The sequence below is a fragment of the Megalobrama amblycephala genome, linkage group LG17 (assembly GCF_018812025.1).
Source record: "Megalobrama amblycephala isolate DHTTF-2021 linkage group LG17, ASM1881202v1, whole genome shotgun sequence".
Classification (NCBI taxonomy): Eukaryota; Metazoa; Chordata; class Actinopteri; order Cypriniformes; family Xenocyprididae; genus Megalobrama; species Megalobrama amblycephala.
In genome coordinates, this window is record NC_063060.1 from 2,366,976 (window position 1) to 2,390,071 (window position 23,096).

Here is a 23,096-nt window from a genome sequence, read left to right on the forward strand (position 1 = left end):
AGCACATTTCAGATCGCCAGTATTATGTGAGCTGCTGTAAGAGTATCAATAGCCGCGCCGTCCTTGGCCCAAGGTGAGGCCAACACAGGTTTTGATGGGGTTTTATAATAAGCTAATCTCTTGAGCCGTTTTCATCACACCCTCATCTTCACCTCAACAACAGGTGCCAAATCTGAAACTACACCTCTATTGTCTTCATATTCTTATTGTTGCTCCAAAATATAAGCTATAAATAGCGTCAACGCCTGCATTACTGAACTGGAAAGGTTACTTCTGGAAAGCTGTGGGTCAAATACATGAACTAACTCCACAAATTAAGTCAATATTGGATAGTTAATCTATTCTTCAGGTCTAAAAGCAGAGAAGATGGCATTCCTCCTGCAGCAGATGTTGGGGGACAAACTGAAGAACATGACAGGAGGAGCCGAGGCTGCAGACGTGGCCGGGGAGGAGAAAGAGACGGCGGCGTCTAAAGGAATGAGCCGGGAAGAGTTCGAGGAGTATCAGAAACAGCTCATCGAGGAGAAGTGAGTGAAACTTTCCATGCATGAGAGCGACCGCCGTATCATGCATTAGTTGTCATTTTGATGCCGAAACTGCAGATTTAACATTTTCTGATCCATTTTAATGATGTCAAACTGTGAGTTTACGAGTAAAACGTGACAACCTTGACCACACAATGTCCTAATCAAAATAAGCAACAAGCAAAGAACATTTTGTCATTGCTTGGTTTATATTTTAGTTGCTTACAATGAATCTAATTGGTGCACAATACGTAACTTTTGGCCCTCTAGTGGTTAAAAAGCAAAACTGCATGCATTTTCTGGAAGAACATTGTTTTGGTTGTGCTTTGGCTCTGTGTGACTGTAACAGAAATGTGCTCCGACTTGCTCTGATGTCATGTTGACGTATATCGACGACTCTCACGACGGCGTGGCGGCTGTGCGGGATTACGCAGTCGGGAGCAGTTGCTTTCAATGGGAAAAGACTTTCTGACGACGACACAGCTTAATGCGAATTGGTTTAAACAATCGTGATGTATTGTTCTCTTCTAAAATGTTTGAGTTTGAATACTCTGATATCTTGTTTTTAATGTGTATAAGTTAATTGCTGAGCGTGAATTCCTGTGCGACGCTTTAGTTTGCGGTCATAAAATGCGAGATATGATGTAAGTAGCTAAACTACACATTTCTTGATAACCGTTTCATGCTTGAATAAACTTCAAAGATAAAGAGACTGAGAGGAATGAAGAATGGAGATGGATTTTAAAGCTATTATTGTCCAATTTTTTGGCCTTCAAACATCTTAAAATCCACATATGTAGATCAGAGAAATCTAAATTTTAAGAAGTTAATATTGTGTTATTTTAAACTTCACTCCTGAATGAATCAGCTGTTGGAATGAAAATCAGTTTTAGTTTCTTATTTAGAGTATAATTTCATTTAAAAATAATATCATAATTCCATATTAATAAAAAAAAATATATATATATTTTAGTTTACACAAAAAAATTAAAATTCAGTCATCATTTACTCAACCTCATGGTTCAAAGGTTTGCGTAATAAATTCTATGTTGAATCAGATAAATATATTTCTTTCTGAATCCTCTTTTTGTAATGTTTATTTGATGCTTTACACAATATGACTTCAAATAATCTTTTGGGATAATTTCTCAGCCAAATTTGATGTGCGATTAATTTGCGATTAATCTAATCATGTAATTAATTAGATAAAAAAAATTATACATATATATTTACAAACTTTTATGTTAGATGCGATTAATCGCGATTATTGTTTTGACAGTATAAATGATGTGTGACTATTCATAAAGTCCCTGACAGTGCAATCTCTCTATGGGATATGTGATTGTTGTCATATTTCAAAAAAAAAAAAAATCAAAAATACATCTGTATTAAAGTAAAAATGGATGGGAAAACACGTCTTTTTGGTAAAATTAAACAACAAGTAGGCTACTTTGGATTTCAACAGGCCAAAACGTGATTTTCCCCTAAATATACAAATGCATCTGCTTTTTGCAACTGACTGATCACAACAATATCTGTACGGAAGAGGATTAAAGTTGAAAAAACTCATTATATTTCGAGAAAAAACTCGTTAAATTTCGAGAAAAAAGTCAAAATAAAATGTTGAGAATAAAGTCATTAAATTGCGAAAAGAAAGTCGTTATATTATGAGAATAAACTCATTAAATTATGAGAAAAAAGTCGTAAATTACGAGAAAAAAGTCAAGATAAAATGTTGAGAATAAAGTCATTAAATTATGAGAAAAAAGTCGTTGAATTACGAGAAAAAAGTCGAGATAAAATGTTGAGAATAAAGTCATTAAATTATGAGAAAAAAGTCGTTGAATTACGAGAAAAAAGTCGAGATAAAATGTTGAGAATAAAGTCATTAAATTATGAGAAAAAAGTCGTAAATTACGAGAAAAAAGTCGAGATAAAATGTTGAGAATAAAGTCATTAAATTATGAGAAAAAAGTCGTAAATTACAAGAAAAAAGTCAAGATAAAATGTTGAGAATAAAGTCATTAAATTATGAGAAAAAAGTCGTTGAATTACGAGAAAAAAGTCGAGATAAAATGTTGAGAATAAACGCATTAAATTATGAGAAAAAAGTCGTAAATTACGAGAAAAAAGTCGAGATAAAATGTTGAGATAAAGTCATTAAATTATGAGAAAAAAGTTGTTGAATTACGAGAAAAAAGTCAAGATAAAATGTTGAGAATAAAGTCATTAAATTATGAGAAAAAAGTCGTTGAATTACGAGAAAAAAGTCGAGATAAAATGTTGAGGATAAACTCATTAAATTATGAGAAAAAAGTCGTAAATTACGAGAAAAAAGTCGAGATAAAATGTTGAGAATAAACTCATTAAATTATGAGAAAAAAGTCGTAAATTACGAGAAAAAAGTCGAGATAAAATGTTGAGAATAAAGTCATTAAATTATGAGAAAAAAGTCGTTGAATTACGAGAAAAAAGTCGAGATAAAATGTTGAGGATAAACTCATTAAATTATGAGAACAAAGTCGTAAATTACGAGAAAAAAGTCGAGATAAAATGTTGAGAATAAAGTCATTAAATTATGAGAAAAAAGTCGTTGAATTACGAGAAAAAAGTCGAGATAAAATGTTGAGGATAAACTCATTAAATTATGAGAAAAAAGTCGTTGAATTACGAGAAAAAAGTCGAGATAAAATGTTGAGAATAAACTCATTAAATTATGAGAAAAAAGTCGTAAATTACGAGAAAAAAGTCGAGATAAAATGTTGAGAATAAACTCATTAAATTATGAGAAAAAAGTCGTTGAATTACGAGAAAAAAGTCGAGATAAAATGTTGAGGATAAACTCATTAAATTATGAGAAAAAGTCGTAAATTACGAGAAAAAAGTCGAGATAAAATGTTGAGAATAAAGTCATTAAATTATGAGAAAAAAGTCGTTGAATTACGAGAAAAAAGTCGAGATAAAATGTTGAGATAAACTCATTAAATTATGAGAAAAAAGTCGTTAAATTACGAGAAAAAAGTCGAGATAAAATGTTGAGAATAAACATTAAATTATGAGAAAAAGTCGTAAATTACGAGAAAAAAGTCGAGATAAAATGTTGAGAATAAACTCATTAAATTATGAGAAAAAAGTCGTTGAATTACGAGAAAAAAGTCGAGATAAAATGTTGAGATAAACTCATTAAATTATGAGAAAAAAGTCGTTGAATTACGAGAAAAAAGTCGAGATAAAATGTTGAGAATAAAGTCATTAAATTATGAGAAAAAGTCGTAAATTACGAGAAAAAAGTCGGATAAAATGTTGAGAATAAACTCATTAAATTATGAGAAAAAAGTCGTTGAATTACGAGAAAAAGTCGAGATAAAATGTTGAGGATAAACTCATTAAAATGAGAAAAAAGTCGTAAATTACGAGAAAAAAGTCGAGATAAAATGTTGAGAATAAACTCATTAAATTATGAGAAAAAAGTCTAAATAAAATGTTGAGAATAAACTCATTAAATTATGAGAAAAAAGTCGTAAATTACGAGAAAAAAGTCGAGATAAAATGTTGAGAATAAAGTCATTAAATTCTGAGAAAAAAGTCGTTGAATTACGAGAAAAAAGTCGAGATAAAATGTTGAGAATAAAGTCATTAAATTATGAGAAAAAGTCGTAAATTACGAGAAAAAAGTCAAGATAAAATGTTGAGAATAAAGTCATTAAATTATGAGAAAAAAGTCGTTGAATTACGAGAAAAAAGTCGAGATAAAATGTTGAGGATAAACTCATTAAATGAGAAAAAAGTCGTAAATTACGAGAAAAAAGTCGAGATAAAATGTTGAGAATAAACTCATTAAATTATGAGAAAAAAGTCTAAATAAAATGTTGAGAATAAACTCATTAAATTATGAGAAAAAAGTCGTAAATTACGAGAAAAAAGTCGAGATAAAATGTTGAGAATAAACTCATTAAATTATGAGAACAAAGTCGTAAATTACGAGAAAAAAGTCGAGATAAAATGTTGAGAATAAAGTCATTAAATTATGAGAAAAAAGTCGTTGAATTACGAGAAAAAAGTCGAGATAAAATGTTGAGAATAAACGCATTAAATTATGAGAAAAAAGTCGTAAATTACGAGAAAAAAGTCGAGATAAAATGTTGAGGATAAAGTCATTAAATTATGAGAAAAAAGTTGTTGAATTACGAGAAAAAAGTCAAGATAAAATGTTGAGAATAAAGTCATTAAATTATGAGAAAAAAGTCGTTGAATTACGAGAAAAAAGTCGAGATAAAATGTTGAGGATAAACTCATTAAATTATGAGAAAAAAGTCGTAAATTACGAGAAAAAAGTCGAGATAAAATGTTGAGAATAAACTCATTAAATTATGAGAAAAAAGTCGTAAATTACGAGAAAAAAGTCGAGATAAAATGTTGAGAATAAAGTCATTAAATTATGAGAAAAAAGTCGTTGAATTACGAGAAAAAAGTCGAGATAAAATGTTGAGGATAAACTCATTAAATTATGAGAAAAAAGTCGTAAATTACGAGAAAAAAGTCGAGATAAAATGTTGAGAATAAAGTCATTAAATTATGAGAAAAAAGTCGTTGAATTACGAGAAAAAAGTCGAGATAAAATGTTGAGGATAAACTCATTAAATTATGAGAAAAAAGTCGTTGAATTACGAGAAAAAAGTCGAGATAAAATGTTGAGAATAAACTCATTAAATTATGAGAAAAAAGTCGTAAATTACGAGAAAAAAGTCGAGATAAAATGTTGAGAATAAACTCATTAAATTATGAGAAAAAAGTCGTTGAATTACGAGAAAAAAGTCGAGATAAAATGTTGAGGATAAACTCATTAAATTATGAGAAAAAGTCGTAAATTACGAGAAAAAAGTCGAGATAAAATGTTGAGAATAAAGTCATTAAATTATGAGAAAAAAGTCGTTGAATTACGAGAAAAAAGTCGAGATAAAATGTTGAGGATAAACTCATTAAATTATGAGAAAAAAGTCGTTAAATTACGAGAAAAAAGTCGAGATAAAATGTTGAGAATAAACATTAAATTATGAGAAAAAGTCGTAAATTACGAGAAAAAAGTCGAGATAAAATGTTGAGAATAAACTCATTAAATTATGAGAAAAAAGTCGTTGAATTACGAGAAAAAAGTCGAGATAAAATGTTGAGATAAACTCATTAAATTATGAGAACAAAGTCGTAAATTACGAGAAAAAAGTCGAGATAAAATGTTGAGAATAAAGTCATTAAATTCTGAGAAAAAAGTCGTTGAATTACGAGAAAAAAGTCGAGATAAAATGTTGAGAATAAAGTCATTAAATTATGAGAACAAAGTCGTAAATTACGAGAAAAAAGTCGGATAAAATGTTGAGAATAAACTCATTAAATTATGAGAAAAAAGTCGTTGAATTACGAGAAAAAAGTCGAGATAAAATGTTGAGGATAAACTCATTAAATTATGAGAAAAAAGTCGTAAATTACGAGAAAAAAGTCGAGATAAAATGTTGAGAATAAACTCATTAAATTATGAGAAAAAAGTCGTAAATTACGAGAAAAAAGTCGAGATAAAATGTTGAGAATAAAGTCATTAAATTATGAGAAAAAAGTCGTTGAATTACGAGAAAAAAGTCGAGATAAAATGTTGAGGATAAACTCATTAAATTATGAGAAAAAAGTCGTTGAATTACGAGAAAAAAGTCGAGATAAAATGTTGAGAATAAACTCATTAAATTATGAGAAAAAAGTCGTAAATTACGAGAAAAAAGTCGAGATAAAATGTTGAGAATAAACTCATTAAATTATGAGAAAAAAGTCGTTGAATTACGAGAAAAAAGTCGAGATAAAATGTTGAGGATAAACTCATTAAATTATGAGAAAAAGTCGTAAATTACGAGAAAAAAGTCGAGATAAAATGTTGAGAATAAACTCATTAAATTATGAGAAAAAAGTCGTTGAATTACGAGAAAAAAGTCGAGATAAAATGTTGAGGATAAACTCATTAAATTATGAGAAAAAAGTCGTTAAATTACGAGAAAAAAGTCGAGATAAAATGTTGAGAATAAACATTAAATTATGAGAAAAAGTCGTAAATTACGAGAAAAAAGTCGAGATAAAATGTTGAGAATAAACTCATTAAATTATGAGAAAAAAGTCGTTGAATTACGAGAAAAAAGTCGAGATAAAATGTTGAGGATAAACTCATTAAATTATGAGAAAAAGTCGTAAATTACGAGAAAAAAGTCGAGATAAAATGTTGAGAATAAAGTCATTAAATTCTGAGAAAAAAGTCGTTGAATTACGAGAAAAAAGTCGAGATAAAATGTTGAGAATAAAGTCATTAAATTATGAGAACAAAGTCGTAAATTACGAGAAAAAAGTCGAGATAAAATGTTGAGAATAAACTCATTAAATTATGAGAAAAAAGTCGTAATTACGAGAAAAAAGTCGAGATAAAATGTTGAGGATAAACTCATTAAAATACGAGAAAAAGTCGTAAATTACGAGAAAAAAGTCGAGATAAAATGTTGAGAATAAACTCATTAAATTATGAGAAAAAAGTCTAAATAAAATGTTGAGAATAAACTCATTAAATTATGAGAAAAAAGTCGTAAATTACGAGAAAAAAGTCGAGATAAAATGTTGAGAATAAACTCATTAAATTATGAGAAAAAAGTCGTAAATTACGAGAAAAAAGTCGAGATAAAATGTTGAGAATAAAGTCATTAAATTATGAGAAAAAAGTCGTTGAATTACGAGAAAAAAGTCGAGATAAAATGTTGAGAATAAAGTCATTAAATTATGAGAAAAAAGTCGTAAATTACGAGAAAAAAGTCGAGATAAAATGTTGAGGATAAAGTCATTAAATTATGAGAAAAAAGTTGTTGAATTACGAGAAAAAAGTCGAGATAAAATGTTGAGAATAAAGTCATTAAATTATGAGAAAAAAGTCGTTGAATTACGAGAAAAAAGTCGAGATAAAATGTTGAGATAAACTCATTAAATTATGAGAAAAAAGTCGTAAATTACGAGAAAAAAGTCGAGATAAAATGTTGAGAATAAACTCATTAAATTATGAGAAAAAAGTCGTAAATTACGAGAAAAAAGTCGAGATAAAATGTTGAGAATAAAGTCATTAAATTATGAGAAAAAAGTCGTTGAATTACGAGAAAAAAGTCGAGATAAAATGTTGAGGATAAACTCATTAAATTATGAGAAAAAAGTCGTAAATTACGAGAAAAAAGTCGAGATAAAATGTTGAGAATAAAGTCATTAAATTATGAGAAAAAAGTCGTTGAATTACGAGAAAAAAGTCGAGATAAAATGTTGAGGATAAACTCATTAAATTATGAGAAAAAAGTCGTTGAATTACGAGAAAAAAGTCGAGATAAAATGTTGAGAATAAACTCATTAAATTATGAGAAAAAAGTCGTAAATTACGAGAAAAAAGTCGAGATAAAATGTTGAGAATAAACTCATTAAATTATGAGAAAAAAGTCGTTGAATTACGAGAAAAAAGTCGAGATAAAATGTTGAGGATAAACTCATTAAATTATGAGAAAAAGTCGTAAATTACGAGAAAAAAGTCGAGATAAAATGTTGAGAATAAACTCATTAAATTATGAGAAAAAAGTCGTTGAATTACGAGAAAAAAGTCGAGATAAAATGTTGAGGATAAACTCATTAAATTATGAGAAAAAAGTCGTTAAATTACGAGAAAAAAGTCGAGATAAAATGTTGAGAATAAACATTAAATTATGAGAAAAAGTCGTAAATTACGAGAAAAAAGTCGAGATAAAATGTTGAGAATAAACTCATTAAATTATGAGAAAAAAGTCGTTGAATTACGAGAAAAAAGTCGAGATAAAATGTTGAGGATAAACTCATTAAATTATGAGAACAAAGTCGTAAATTACGAGAAAAAAGTCGAGATAAAATGTTGAGAATAAAGTCATTAAATTCTGAGAAAAAAGTCGTTGAATTACGAGAAAAAAGTCGAGATAAAATGTTGAGAATAAAGTCATTAAATTATGAGAACAAAGTCGTAAATTACGAGAAAAAAGTCGGGATAAAATGTTGAGAATAAACTCATTAAATTATGAGAAAAAAGTCGTTGAATTACGAGAAAAAAGTCGAGATAAAATGTTGAGGATAAACTCATTAAAATACGAGAAAAAAGTCGTAAATTACGAGAAAAAAGTCGAGATAAAATGTTGAGAATAAACTCATTAAATTATGAGAAAAAAGTCTAAATAAAATGTTGAGAATAAACTCATTAAATTATGAGAAAAAAGTCGTAAATTACGAGAAAAAAGTCGAGATAAAATGTTGAGAATAAACTCATTAAATTATGAGAACAAAGTCGTAAATTACGAGAAAAAAGTCGAGATAAAATGTTGAGAATAAACTCATTAAATTATGAGAAAAAAGTCGTTGAATTACGAGAAAAAAGTCAAGATAAAATGTTGAGAATAAACTCATTAAATTATGAGAAAAAAGTCGTTGAATTACGAGAAAAAAGTCGAGATAAAATGTTGAGAATAAACTCATTAAATTATGAGAAAAAAGTCGTAAATTACGAGAAAAAAGTCGAGATAAAATGTTGAGGATAAACTCATTAAATTATGAGAAAAAAGTCGTAAATTATGAGAAAAAAGTCGTTGAATTACGAGAAAAAAGTCGAGATAAAATGTTGAGAATAAACTCATTAAATTATGAGAAAAAAGTCGTTAAATTACGAGAAAAAAGTCGAGATAAAATGTTGAGGATAAACTCATTAAATTATGAGAAAAAAGTCGTAAATTATGAGAAAAAAGTCGAGATAAAATGTTGAGAATAAACTCATTAAATTATGAGAAAAAAGTCGTAAATTACGAGAAAAAAGTCGAGATAAAATGTTGAGAATAAACTCATTAAATTATGAGAAAAAAGTCGTAAATTACGAGAAAAAAGTCGAGATAAAATGTTGAGGATAAAGTCATTAAATTATGAGAAAAAAGTTGTTGAATTACGAGAAAAAAGTCGAGATAAAATGTTGAGAATAAACTCATTAAATTATGAGAAAAAAGTCGTTGAATTACGAGAAAAAAGTCGAGATAAAATGTTGAGGATAAACTCATTAAATTATGAGAAAAAAGTCGTAAATTACGAGAAAAAAGTCGAGATAAAATGTTGAGAATAAACTCATTAAATTATGAGAAAAAAGTCGTAAATTACGAGAAAAAAGTCGAGATAAAATGTTGAGAATAAACTCATTAAATTATGAGAAAAAAGTCGTTGAATTACGAGAAAAAAGTCGAGATAAAATGTTGAGGATAAACTCATTAAATTATGAGAAAAAAGTCGTAAATTACGAGAAAAAAGTCGAGATAAAATGTTGAGAATAAAGTCATTAAATTATGAGAAAAAAGTCGTTGAATTACGAGAAAAAAGTCGAGATAAAATGTTGAGGATAAACTCATTAAATTATGAGAAAAAAGTCGTAAATTACGAGAAAAAAGTCGAGATAAAATGTTGAGAATAAAGTCATTAAATTATGAGAAAAAAGTCGTTGAATTACGAGAAAAAAGTCGAGATAAAATGTTGAGGATAAACTCATTAAATTATGAGAAAAAAGTCGTTGAATTACGAGAAAAAAGTCGAGATAAAATGTTGAGAATTAACTCATTAAATTATGAGAAAAAAGTCGTAAATTACGAGAAAAAAGTCGAGATAAAATGTTGAGAATAAACTCATTAAATTATGAGAAAAAAGTCGTTGAATTACGAGAAAAAAGTCGAGATAAAATGTTGAGGATAAACTCATTAAATTATGAGAACAAAGTCGTAAATTACGAGAAAAAAGTCGAGATAAAATGTTGAGAATAAAGTCATTAAATTATGAGAAAAAAGTCGTTGAATTACGAGAAAAAAGTCGAGATAAAATGTTGAGGATAAACTCATTAAATTATGAGAAAAAAGTCGTTAAATTACGAGAAAAAAGTCGAGATAAAATGTTGAGAATAAACTCATTAAATTATGAGAAAAAAGTCGTAAATTACGAGAAAAAAGTCGAGATAAAATGTTGAGAATAAACTCATTAAATTATGAGAAAAAAGTCGTTGAATTACGAGAAAAAAGTCGAGATAAAATGTTGAGGATAAACTCATTAAATTATGAGAACAAAGTCGTAAATTACGAGAAAAAAGTCGAGATAAAATGTTGAGAATAAAGTCATTAAATTCTGAGAAAAAAGTCGTTGAATTACGAGAAAAAAGTCGAGATAAAATGTTGAGAATAAAGTCATTAAATTATGAGAACAAAGTCGTAAATTACGAGAAAAAAGTCGAGATAAAAAGTCTAAATAAAATGTTGAGAATAAAATGTTGAGAATAAACTCATTAAATTATGAGAAAAAAGTCGTAAATTACGAGAAAAAAGTCGAGATAAAATGTTGAGAATAAACTCATTAAATTATGAGAACAAAGTCGTAAATTACGAGAAAAAAGTCGAGATAAAATGTTGAGAATAAACTCATTAAATTATGAGAAAAAAGTCGTTGAATTACGAGAAAAAAGTCAAGATAAAATGTTGAGAATAAACTCATTAAATTATGAGAAAAAAGTCGTTGAATTACGAGAAAAAAGTCGAGATAAAATGTTGAGAATAAACTCATTAAATTATGAGAAAAAAGTCGTTAAAAAAAAATCGAGATAAAATGTTGAGAATAAACTCATTAAATTATGAGAAAAAAGTCGAGATAAAATGTTGAGGATAAACTCATTAAATTATGAGAAAAAAGTCGTAAATTACGAGAAAAAAGTCGAGATAAAATGTTGAGAATAAACTCATTAAATTATGAGAAAAAAGTCTAAATAAAATGTTGAGAATAAACTCATTAAATTATGAGAAAAAAGTCGTTAAATTACGAGAAAAAAGTCGAGATAAAATGTTGAGAATAAACTCATTAAATTATGAGAAAAAAGTCGTTAAATTACGAGAAAAAAGTCGAGATAAAATGTTGAGAATAAACGCATTAAATTATGAGAAAAAAGTCGTTAAATTACGAGAAAAAAGTCTAAATAAAATGTTGAGAATAAACATTAAATTATGAGAAAAAAGTTGTTAAATTATGAGAACAAATTCAGAATTTAACTTATTTGTTCTCGTAATTTAACAACTTTTTTCTCATAATTTAATGAGTTTATTCTCAACATTTTATTTAGACTTTTTTCTCGAAATTTAACAACTTTAATCTCGAGATGGTTTTATTTTTTTATTATTGCCTGGCCCTAATCCTCTTCCGTATATCTGGAAGTTGCAGGTTACAGTTTTTCTTAACAAAAAGCTGCTGAGCAAAAACTAAAACAGATCACTTCATACATAGTACAGTAAATGAAATATTTCTTCTTTTGGGAGCCTGAGCATCATAAAAACAAGCATAAGAATGAGAACGCATACTGTATGATTTGTGCATTGAAGATCACTGAAATTGCGATTTATTTTTTGCCAATCTCGATATCCGCTTCTGTAATTACACATTATCTGTTAAAAAACCCATATAAATGTATCATTTTATAATTGTAAAATAATTAACCAAATTGTCAATTAAATACAAAACAATTAATAAAAAATTAACTATAATTGTAAAAATATTTCTAAATTAATAACTATAGTAAATGTGATATTTTGGCAGGACCATTGTATTTTTTTGTATAAAACTTAATTAAGTACAAAAATAATCAATGAAAAATAATTAAATAATTATCATTTCAAAATAATTAATAATAACTAACTATGGTAACTGTAGTATTTTGGCAAGAAATACAGTTATTATAGTAACATAGTACAGTATTTTACCAACAATAAATAATAGTATAAATAAAATATATATATATATATATATATAAAACTATAATTGAGATAATATCACTAAAGATATTAAAGACAGTGATGATAGCTTTTATTTAAATCCTTTATAGGTAATAATATTAATATAATATAGGTTTCAATACCACTCAACCCACAGTGATGTTCATAAACATAATGAAATCGTCTTAGTCTGTAATTATTGTCTTATCCTAATTCCCATTTCCTGTAGCCTGCCAGCCAAAAGTGGGATCAGTCCGTTATAGCCGTCATTGCTGATCTGAGGTCGACTGGTGTCAGAGATGCACAACAGCATATATGAGGATGTGATATTATTTAAAACATAAATCTAGTGTGTCATTTATACAATGATGAAAATAAATAACGAGGCTAAACTCTGCCTGGCTAGACCGTAAGACTTCAGCCGGATATCCGAAGATCAACAGTGAAATGAGAAACCGCTCAGTGTGAAAGCTACTGTGACGTCTCGGAAAAAAGACTACACACACATTGCCGTAATGTTGCTATGCACTATACCTTATCTCTTTATATAACTCCCGATGGCATTAAGTCCAGAACTGGGTCACGAGAGGCCTTATCGGGTCAAATGCCGCGGCCTTTAGTGTGATCCAACCACAACAACTACTAACTGTCCAGAAGTCAGATGCATCAGAAAACGATCACAGATTTAGGTACAACTATCTGAAATGCTCATGCAATACATCTGCTATACTGTATGTTGTTTAACAGCTCAAGTAAGTATTACAGCGTTTACCTCGTTTGACTCTAGATATAGAGCCACCTGCTCCATATTTTACCCATAAACCCGTTTAACCTTCTTAGGCTCCTCCATCCTGCTGCCAGGGTCAGCAAGTACCTGGGCTATTATTTATTTCTGTATAAGGAACAGTCTGTATATACGTATGAACGATCGCTAATCTCCGTGGGTCAGAGTAATACGATTGTGAGGGTTAGAAAGACGGTCAGATTGATTGGTTTCATGTAAAACCACTAAACGGCATGTAAATAATTGTGTAAATGAGGCTAATCATGTCAGTTCAGCTGAGGTGAGTCCCACTAAAACATCCAGATGAATAAAATAAAATAAAAATAAATAAAATATGTTTTTAATAAGATCAATTAAGCCAACTTTTGTACCATTTCTATATATATCAGGCATAACATTATGAGCACTGATCATCTCTTCATCACGGCACCTGTTAGTGGGTGGATATATTAGGCAGCAAGTGAACATTTAGTCCTCAAAGTTGATGTGTTAGAAGCAGGAAAAATGGTCAAGCGTAAGGATTTGAGCGAGTTTGGGCCAAATTGTGATGGCTAGACGACTGGGTCAGAGCATCTCCAAAACTGCAGCTCTTGTGGGGTGTTCCCGGTCTGCAGTGGTCAGTATCTATCAAAAGTGCTCCAAGGAAGGAACAGCATCAGTTTGTTGCGTATGGAGCTGCAGACCAGTCAGGGTGCCCATGCTGACCCCTGTCCACCGCCAAAAGAGCCAACAGTGGACACGAGAGCATCAGAACTGGACCACGGAGCAATGGAAGAAGGTGGCCTGGTCTGAGGAATCACGTACCACCTACCTAAGCATTGTTGCAGACCATGTACATTCCCTGGTGGCTGTGGCCTCTTTCAGCAGGATTGAAAAAGCAAAAATGCTTCAGGAATGGTTTGAGGAGCACAACAACGAGTTTGAGGTGTTGACTTGGCCTCCAAATTCCCCAGATCTCAATCCAATCGAGCATCTGTGGGATGTGCTGAACAAACAAGTCCGATCCATGGAGGACCCACCTCACAACTTACAGGACTTAAAGGATCTGCTGCTAACATCTTGGTGTCAGATACCACAGCACACCTTCAGGGGTCTAGAGGAGTCCATGCCTCCACGGGTCAGGGCTGTTTTGGCAGCAACACAATATCAGGAAGGTGGAAATAATGTTATGCCTGAACGGTGTATATTTATTAATTAGATGATTGCCATTAGATTCACATATTTCTTCTATATTAATCAACATAAATTCTCATTAATATAATGCATATCAAAGTTTTACTTTTGACGTTTTTTTTTTTTTTAAATGATTACCATTAGATTCTCAGAATATTAATTGTAATTATACTGTGTATAATTGTACTGTAATATTTTTGTTTTTAATCAATATAAATTCTCATTAATATAATGCACATGGATATTTTACTTTTGAAGATTTTTACTAAATAATTACAATTAGATTCTGATAATTCTTCTGTTGCTTTATTCATTTAATCAGCACAATTCTCATTAATATAATGCATATCAAAGTTTTACTTTTGACGTTTGTTTTTTAAATGATTGCCATAAGATTCTCATAATTGCACTATATATTTATTTAATCATTAATATAATATAAATGCATATATGGATGCTTTACTTTTGATGTTTTTATTAAATGATTGCCATTCGATTTTCATAATTGTACTGTAATATTTTTGTTTTTAATCAATATAAATTCTCATTAATATAATGCACATGGATATTTTACTTTTGGAGATTTTTACTAAATAATTACATTTAGATTCTGATAATTCTTCTGTTGCTTTATTCATTTAATCAGCACAATTCTCATTAATATAATGCATATCAAAGTTTTACTTTTGACGTTTGTTTTTTAAATGATTGCCATTAGATTCTCATAATTGCACTATATATTTATTTAATCATTAATATAATATAAATGCATATATGGATGCTTTACTTTTGATGTTTTTATTAAATGATTGCCATTCGATTTTCATAATTGTACTGTAATATTTTTGTTTTTAATCAATATATTAATGAGAATTTATAATGCACATGGATATTTTACTTTTGAAGATTTTTACTAAATAATTACAATTAGATTCTGATAATTCTGTTCTTTATTCATTTAATCTGATGATTCTGTTGCTTTATTCATTTAATCAACACAATTCTCATTAATATAATGCATACTGAAGTTTTATTTATTTAGCTTTTTATTAAATGATTAAATTCTCATAATTGTACTGTAATACAATTTTTTTTCTTTTTATATTCAGTGCAACTAATACTACCTTGATTTAGCCTATAAACACTTTACAATTTAAATAATATATCGTTATTTTATTTTCACATTACAGTAATGAGAAGTTGCATAAGAATTTGCTTAATTTTCATGAAAATAATGCAAAAATGCAATGCAAAAAATTCAATTTCTTATTTCTATCATGTGAGATTTACCCAGCTGTTTCCTCGTAACATATTCCAGATCCATTTATCCATTTGATAGAGCAGAATGAAACTGATTACTGAAGGCTAAAAGTCCTAAGCAAGTAGTAAAACCCCACAATGCTGTTTCATTATCTCATATTGTTAGCCAGAGCCAGTTAACTGCGGTCTAACATGAACTAAACCTGCTGTAATAAAGAAACATGAACAATGCATGTTTTGTTGACAGGATCGCCAGGGACAAGGAGTTTGCCACGAAAAAAGCAGAGAGAGCAAACTTACGAGTGCTTCTACGTGACAAATACAGACTACCACAGGTAACAGATCACAGCTTTATCAATTAGCTTGCAGATATTTTCATTAATAATATAACATATGCTGGGTTAATCAACATGTCCAGATCAAGCAAGTAAAAGACCTTTTAGTATAAATGTAAAAACGCTTTTTTTTTTTTATGTGAAGCAAACATAAGAATAACTTTTATATTGTCAGATGAACACTTACTCTACTGAAGGAACTTAAGTTTATTTGATTATCCAAACTCAATGTATCCATATTTAATGGATCCATTCCAAAACTGCAGTATTATTTGATATGTCAGGCTTCAAAGGGTTAAAAACACTTATAGATGTTGTAATATGTCTGGTCTTCACACTTGCAACTGTTTGTAAACAGAGCGCACAAGACGACGCCACCGTCCAGATGGCCGGAGATGACCTGGACATTCCCGAGGAGCTGGCGAAGATGGTGGACGAAGACGAGGAGGAGGAAGAGATAAACGATTCTTTTATGGGAAAACTCCAGAACATGGACGTGGACTTTGATTCAATCAAGGCTAAAGCTCAGAGCACGATGACGGAGGTCAAACAGGCGGCAGAAGACAAATGTGTCATGATGTGATTGTGCGGTTAAACGTACAGTAAACCGCCCATCATCAACATGTATGGATTTGGAAAATTTTTTACTTTGTTTCTTCATTTAATGATTAATGATAAAACAATAATATTTGTCATTTTCAAATGAAAAGGCAGAAGTTTTATTTTCAAGTGGACTGTCCCTTTAAGAGGATAACAGTGCAATAGACTACAGAGGCTCACAACATGCTTTAGACAAATAGGACAAGTTCTTGGATTTACATCCTCTGCTTTAAAATCAAACATACATAGTCCAAACTTGCATGAGAGGGAAATAAAATAACAAATACCGATGTTGTTCAAACTCAGTCCTGTGCTGAATATTAAAATCTGATTGGTTGAACTAGGATCACGTCCTACCTGGGTGAATCATGTCAAGCAATGCAAAGCTGTGCACATCTGCTGTTTTTCTGAAAAACAATGAAAAATCAATCATTAAACATCTTAAAATAACATTTCTTCATCTGAAGTAAACATTAAAATCAGTTACATAAATATATTTTTACACATTACAAAAAAGAGAAGAAGCATAAGAAAGAGCTTAATTTTCATGAAAATAACGCAATTATTAGGATAATTTCTATCTCATAATATATCCTGTTTCCTTATCAAATATTGATTGGTTGAAGTCCATAATTTGTTTGGGAATTGTTTTATATATGTCTTATCTATTTCTTTCTTTATGTTTCTAGTCAGTTTAATTTGATATGCTTTATTGTATTATGTTATTGTTGTAAGCATGAATTCAAAATAAAGCATTTGGCATCTTTCCATAAAAAATGAGACCAAGTGAGTGTTGCACCTTGGGTAACATTTTACAATAACGTTTCATCTGTTAAAATGAGTTACTACATTAGTTAACATGAACTAACAATAAACAATACTTCTACAGCATTTAATCTCAACATTTACTAATACATTTTTAAGATCAAAAGTTAACATTAGTTAATGCACTGTGAACTAACAATTTAAGTAACATGGACAAAGGTTAATAAATGCTGTAAATATATATTGCTCATTGTTAGTTCATGTTAATGCATTAACTAATGTTATTGTAAAGTAAGATTAACAACACTATAATAAACATGTTTAATTCAGCTTCTGATTACAGTTTAGTTGGATTCATTGATCAATCCTTGTTGGTTTTACATGCATAAAGATGCACATGTAACTCTTTTAAAGCATTATTTAACCACTATTAGAACTTACCCAGAAAGTCTTTTTTTATATTCTACATAAATATATTTACTAAATCTTGAATGTCACTTACATTTTTGATTATGGTTAACCATTGTTTCCAGACTTAACCTTTACCTAATTCCAAGCCTGACACCAAACATTAACCCTTTAATGAAGTAACCATTAGAGCCTGACGACAATCTCAATGTGAAGAAGGGAAAACTGGGACAACACCTTCAGCTAATTAACCTTCATTACAAAGCAACACTAATTAAACTGCCATTGTGATAAACAATAACAACTGCAGTCAAAGAGTAAACTTTTGGAGGAGTAAGAATAACTAGGAATATATAGTACACAAATCGTATGGACACTTATAGTGCTTTTTTAATCATTTTTGGAGCATGGTCAGAATGAGTAAATGATGATAGAGTTAGTAGGCCTATTTGTGAATGAACATCCCTTTAAGATCAATCCACTACTAGTTTAAAATGATAGTTGATAGGGCTGTAACGATATGCGATATGAAACCGAAATCGCGATACGCAGTTCCACGAACCTGTATCGCGATGTGAGAAGGCAGAATCGCGACACACCCCTTCCAACTCCCAGAGTTATCCTTCCTGTCCAGATCCAATGCTACCACATTTTTAAATTACTATAAGTATTAGGGGTGTAACGATTTATCGTAGATGGCGTGTCTCAATCAGCTCTCTAGTTCAGTAAGTGTTTCGGGCACACATTGAATCTTGCAAGCAGGTTTAAACGTTTCTCATGTCAGTCTCTTGCATGGTCGCGTGAGAAAAGTCGTGGCTTTCTTTCACCGCAGTGCACAGCAACAGCTGTGCTCACAGAAAAGCAAAAGACGCTTGCGATGCTTTGCTTTAAGTTAGGGGCCGTTCACATATTGCGTCTTTTCCGCGTGCAAGTCAGTTATTATTTTCAAATGTAGCCGGGCGGCAGGCGCGCTCATAATGGGATCAACGCGGTCGCGACGCGCATGCAATTCTCAACTTCTCAGAATGCCGCAAGCGCACCGCAGGTCGTGTGACAAGAATCAACCGATCAGCTATGGCCTTTCCGTAACAAAACATCAAAAGCTCAGCCGAACAGCTGATCATAGCTGATCATAGCTGTTCATGGTGGTTTTATATCTTATCTCCATCAATATATCTCGTAGTAAAACTAATGCAAGGGCTAGAAATCATTTATCCTTTGCAGAAACATCCTGATCCTCTTGGAGAGCTCAGTTCATGGTTGCATAGCAACGACCGACGCCACAGGAGCGCAAGCGCTTTGGAAAGAAGGAGAAGCGGTGCGGCCGCGCCTTCCACGCGTTTTTAGACGCGATATGTGAACGGCCCCTATTCATAATTCTAAGTTCATGTTAAATTTAACATTTTTTTTCAGTGACAGACAGCCCTATTCAACTGTTAATTTGAATACAGAAGGTTTTTATTAAAATTTTATATTTATTTATTTTATTGAAATGTGATCTTGTATGTACAACAAGGAAAATTATTGAAATTTGTTCATGTTTTTTTAATAAATCTTGTTTGAATTTCAGTTTCATTTTGTTCAAAATATCGTGATACGTATCGTATCGTGAACTCTGTATCGAGATACTTACCGTATCGTGACCTGAGCGTATCGTTACACCCCTAATAGTTGAATGTTAAAAGAGCACTGTAGGGTTTACTTCAGGAATACCTTGACCTTTTCTTCATCCTTAAATGTTAGAATGATGAACAAGAGTCTCTTCTTCACATCGGACAGCAGATTATCTGTTCTATCCCTTCTCTGCACCTGCAATCACAACACAGCCTAAGAATAGATAACCACAGACTCTGGATTGCTTACTTAGCATTGCTTCATAAACTTCCTATAGATAAAGCATTGGTTCTGTGAATAGACAGGAGAAGCTTACTTAGCAGGGTGTTTCTACAGATAAAGACTTGTTTTGGTATCAAATACCAGCTGCTCCAAATCATTCATGTGAAAAGCTCATTAAACATTGAAAGAAAGGCTACAGCCAAAATTATGTTTAAACAAGAAGAATAAGGTATTACTGTTTTTTTTTTTTTTTTTTTGGAAAAGTATGATGGTAATGCCATGCTTTTCATACTAAGTACCTTGGAGCAACCATGCAAATGATATGGTAATTTTAAAAGTCAATATAAAACGTTCACAACCCGTTTTACTTCAATAAGGAGAAACATTTACAAATTAAACAGATTATTCAACAAAAAATACTGTAATAAAAAAAATGGACTCCGCTGTCACTTTCATGCATGAAACAAACAAATGTAATCTCTGAGAGCAGAAAGACAAAAAGGGCGTTCATACAAGTAAAATAAGGTATTACCATGTTTTTTTGGACAAGGGGAGTGATGATAATACCATGCTTTTCATTTAACCCTCTGGAGTCTGAGGCTGATTTGGGGCCTGGAGAAGTTTTGACATGCCCTGACATTTGTGCTTTTTTCAGTTGTTCATAAACACATTAATGACAAAAGTGTCATTACACTGTATTCAGCACAAACTAGGCTACCATAATATGTGAGGAACATGTATGTACATGTTTGTGTTTTTGAAGGAATAACGTTTATGCGTGGTTATTGAAAAAACAAAAAACTTAAGTCACTGAAATAAGGCCAAAAAAAGTATATTAAATTTGTGTTCATAAGACTTCTGGGTATTGGAGGTTGTAGACTAGAGTTTTTGCTTCAGAATTATGTAAAAATTATGCTGCCTACTCTTTCATATAAAACAATAGAGAGATTTAAATTTTCTAAAACATCTTTGGTCAAGAAACACAGTATGCGTGGAGGCGTGAATCATCATGAATAACGGGTGATTCTCACCTGAGAAGACAAAAGAACCGCATAATAATGACCTGAAATGACTTGCATATTAATGAGGCCTTTCAGTCAGGTAGGCTGTGAAAAAACCCTCTGTGATCATGTCTCAGCTCAATTTAAAATAATGGTATTCTATTATATTCTTTAAAATATAATGTATTTCTGTGATGCAAAGTGTCTGAACAATTATGTTTTCATACAGATTACATAAACACAGAATGTTTGTTTTCGATTTGACTTGCACGATTTAAAACCTGACATTTCAACGTTTCTTTAGACATAAGTCTAATGTTTTGTCATTAGTATCCACTAAGTTACAGTTCATTTTCTGAGAACTATCAGATTGGACTTCGTTCAGAGGGAGACGAGAAATCACGCATCATGTTAGTTTTCTTTATTTTACAAAAAGCACAACATTTTGTTTTGACTCTGAGTGTACACAAATGAAAGAAGATATTCAACAGATTAAAATGGTGTATAATTCTTAATTCTATGTGCAACATTGACAGAGTATTTTGAGTCTCTTTCACACTGGTAAGAAAAAAAACGCGGTGGTATCGCCGGCGATACCTCAGACCTCAGAGTGTTAAGTAGCCTACCTTGGGGTAGGCCTACCATGCAAATGTTATGGCAACTATAAAACGTTCACAACCATTTTACTTTCATAATAAGAAATATTTGTCTCATTTACTTCTATAACGACACATATTTGCGAATGCACCAGATTATTTGCGTCGGATAAAAGGGGCTATATGTAGAATTCAGAATCCCTTGTTATTAGTGACACCGGTGGCCATTAAGTGAACTGCAGCCAGCGAATTATTGCTCGTGCTTAGTAAAAAGAAGTTGGAAATACCTTTGCAGCGATATACGAACATCCCGACGCCGTTCACACTGCTGAGAGTGACGTTTAGATGAATATGTAAATATGTGCTGCGTGCATTCCTGTCAATAACAAAATAAAAACACAACAAAAATGAAGAGTGGTGAGAAAACAGCATTTAAGAAAGCATCTGATTATAACGATGAATCATAACAATTCACCGTCATCATGCTTACAGATGAGGTAATTCAAATTACACTGTTATGATAGTTGATTATAAAGTAGGCTATATTTTAGACCAATGTTTCTCAAACTGGGGTACGTGAGGTGACAAAAGGGGGTATGCGAAACAAAATGCGGAGTAGTTAATTTAACTCTACCATACCTTAAATTAATATTAAAACCGAGCATGTATTTCTAACTGGCAAAATGCCGTAAATCCATTACGTTTAATCAAATTACCTCATGTTTTGCAGTCTAAAATGACTGCATCCACACAGCAGCATGCATATGATAGATTGCGTGCCGAATCTGCTGCCTTAAATCGCGCTAAATTACTGCCGTTCTCGACAATTCACCTTTGTAAAAGTGGGGAACTTATAGTGAAAATATCTGTGAAAATATAGACACAGATAGTGGATTTATATCAATTTAAAACTCAAACTTTCTTCAATACAAAAACATACCTTGTGTGAGTTCTTGTATTTAATGTTGATAACGAGGAAGAATGCAATTGTACCCAAATATCCACATGACTGCAAACGTGCATTATTATACAACAGAACTACAACACACAAATGCGGCTTTGAACGAATCGTGAGAGTCAATGATTCAATGATTCATTCAGAGCCACTTGCTTCATTACTGAATGAATGACTCGATGACTCACTCACAAAAACAGTGACTTGCTGCCACCTACTGGCAGTTTTAGTTTAATATTTTAAAGTATCACTTCGTTTTACCATCATTGCATATTTCTCTATTAAGCATTTTTTATTTAAAACATTATTTATTTTATAAAGTTATTCATAAACGTAAAAATATGCACTGGAAAATCAATTTAGGGGGCAAATATTGTCCCTTAATGGAAAAGGTGTGACTGCAGTCGAAGTGGAAGAGAGGGGGTACGCTAAAAAGTTTGAGAACTACTGTTTTAGACTATAGACTGTATAGATCTAACTACTGTATGTGAGACAATAGTTTAAATTAATCCCTTTTCTTTACATGACACATTGACATTACAGTACAGAATAGCTCTTTCAGCATTATCCTGAACATTAGCATTCGTATCAGGTGGAAGAGAGGCTCTCGGGAGCACGCATAACTGTCACATCATTTTCCCGGCAAAATCGTCCCGAGTACTTCACATAAAAATCAAACTGAATTCTGACCCGCATACTTGTATAATACTCTTACCACTTTTACCATCTCTTTCTATGGCAGAAATAGTAAGACTGATATGCTTGTATGCGGTTTACAGTCTACAGACTATTGGAAGTCAAAGAAGGTCTCGTTTTTTTAAGTTTTGTTACAAACTGTTCACACATTGCCAACAAAAAAGTGATATGAATTCTTATAATAGACCCTTTAAAGCATCTGCCAAATGCATAAATGTGTTCAACAAGAAATACTGTAATCTCAGGAAGCAGAAAGACAAAAAGGGATGTTCATACAAGAAGAAGGTATAACCCTGCATGAAAAATTACTATAG

General features: G+C 30.8%; 2 protein-coding genes across 5 annotated transcripts in view; one reads left to right on the forward strand and one right to left on the reverse strand.

Annotated features, from left to right (window-relative positions):
• atcayb (ATCAY kinesin light chain interacting caytaxin b) overlaps window positions 1-21,567 on the reverse strand; it is a 48,959-nt gene extending 27,392 nt beyond the window's left edge. For 2 of the 4 annotated variants that reach the window (XM_048163994.1, XM_048163993.1), the window contains exons 1-3: window positions 21,419-21,565; window positions 19,412-19,507; window positions 16,883-16,932 (exon numbers count right to left, since the gene is read on the reverse strand). The gene's annotated coding sequence lies outside the window, so the exon portion shown is untranslated. Of the gene's footprint in view, window positions 1-16,882; window positions 16,933-19,411; window positions 19,508-21,418 lie in introns of all 4 variants that reach the window. The other 2 variants (XM_048163996.1, XM_048163995.1) reach the window with 2 other exon arrangements.
• cplx4c (complexin 4c) lies at window positions 244-17,268 on the forward strand. The gene is made up of 3 exons (XM_048163997.1): window positions 244-527; window positions 15,838-15,925; window positions 16,284-17,268. The coding sequence occupies exons 1-3, from the start codon at window positions 367-369 to the stop codon at window positions 16,506-16,508; spliced, it is 474 nt and encodes a 157-aa protein (XP_048019954.1). The 5' UTR covers window positions 244-366; the 3' UTR covers window positions 16,509-17,268.
• Window positions 21,568-23,096: the final 1,529 nt, after the last annotated feature.

Excerpts from the sequence above, each read along its gene's own strand:
- cplx4c (XM_048163997.1), top strand. The coding sequence starts at position 367 with ATGGCATTCCTCCTGCAGCAGATGTTGGGGGACAAACTGAAGAACATG. Across the intron at positions 528-15,837 it reads AAACAGCTCATCGAGGAGAA|GATCGCCAGGGACAAGGAGT; the intron begins GTGAGTGAAACT and ends TTTTGTTGACAG. Across the intron at positions 15,926-16,283 it reads ACAAATACAGACTACCACAG|AGCGCACAAGACGACGCCAC; the intron begins GTAACAGATCAC and ends GTTTGTAAACAG.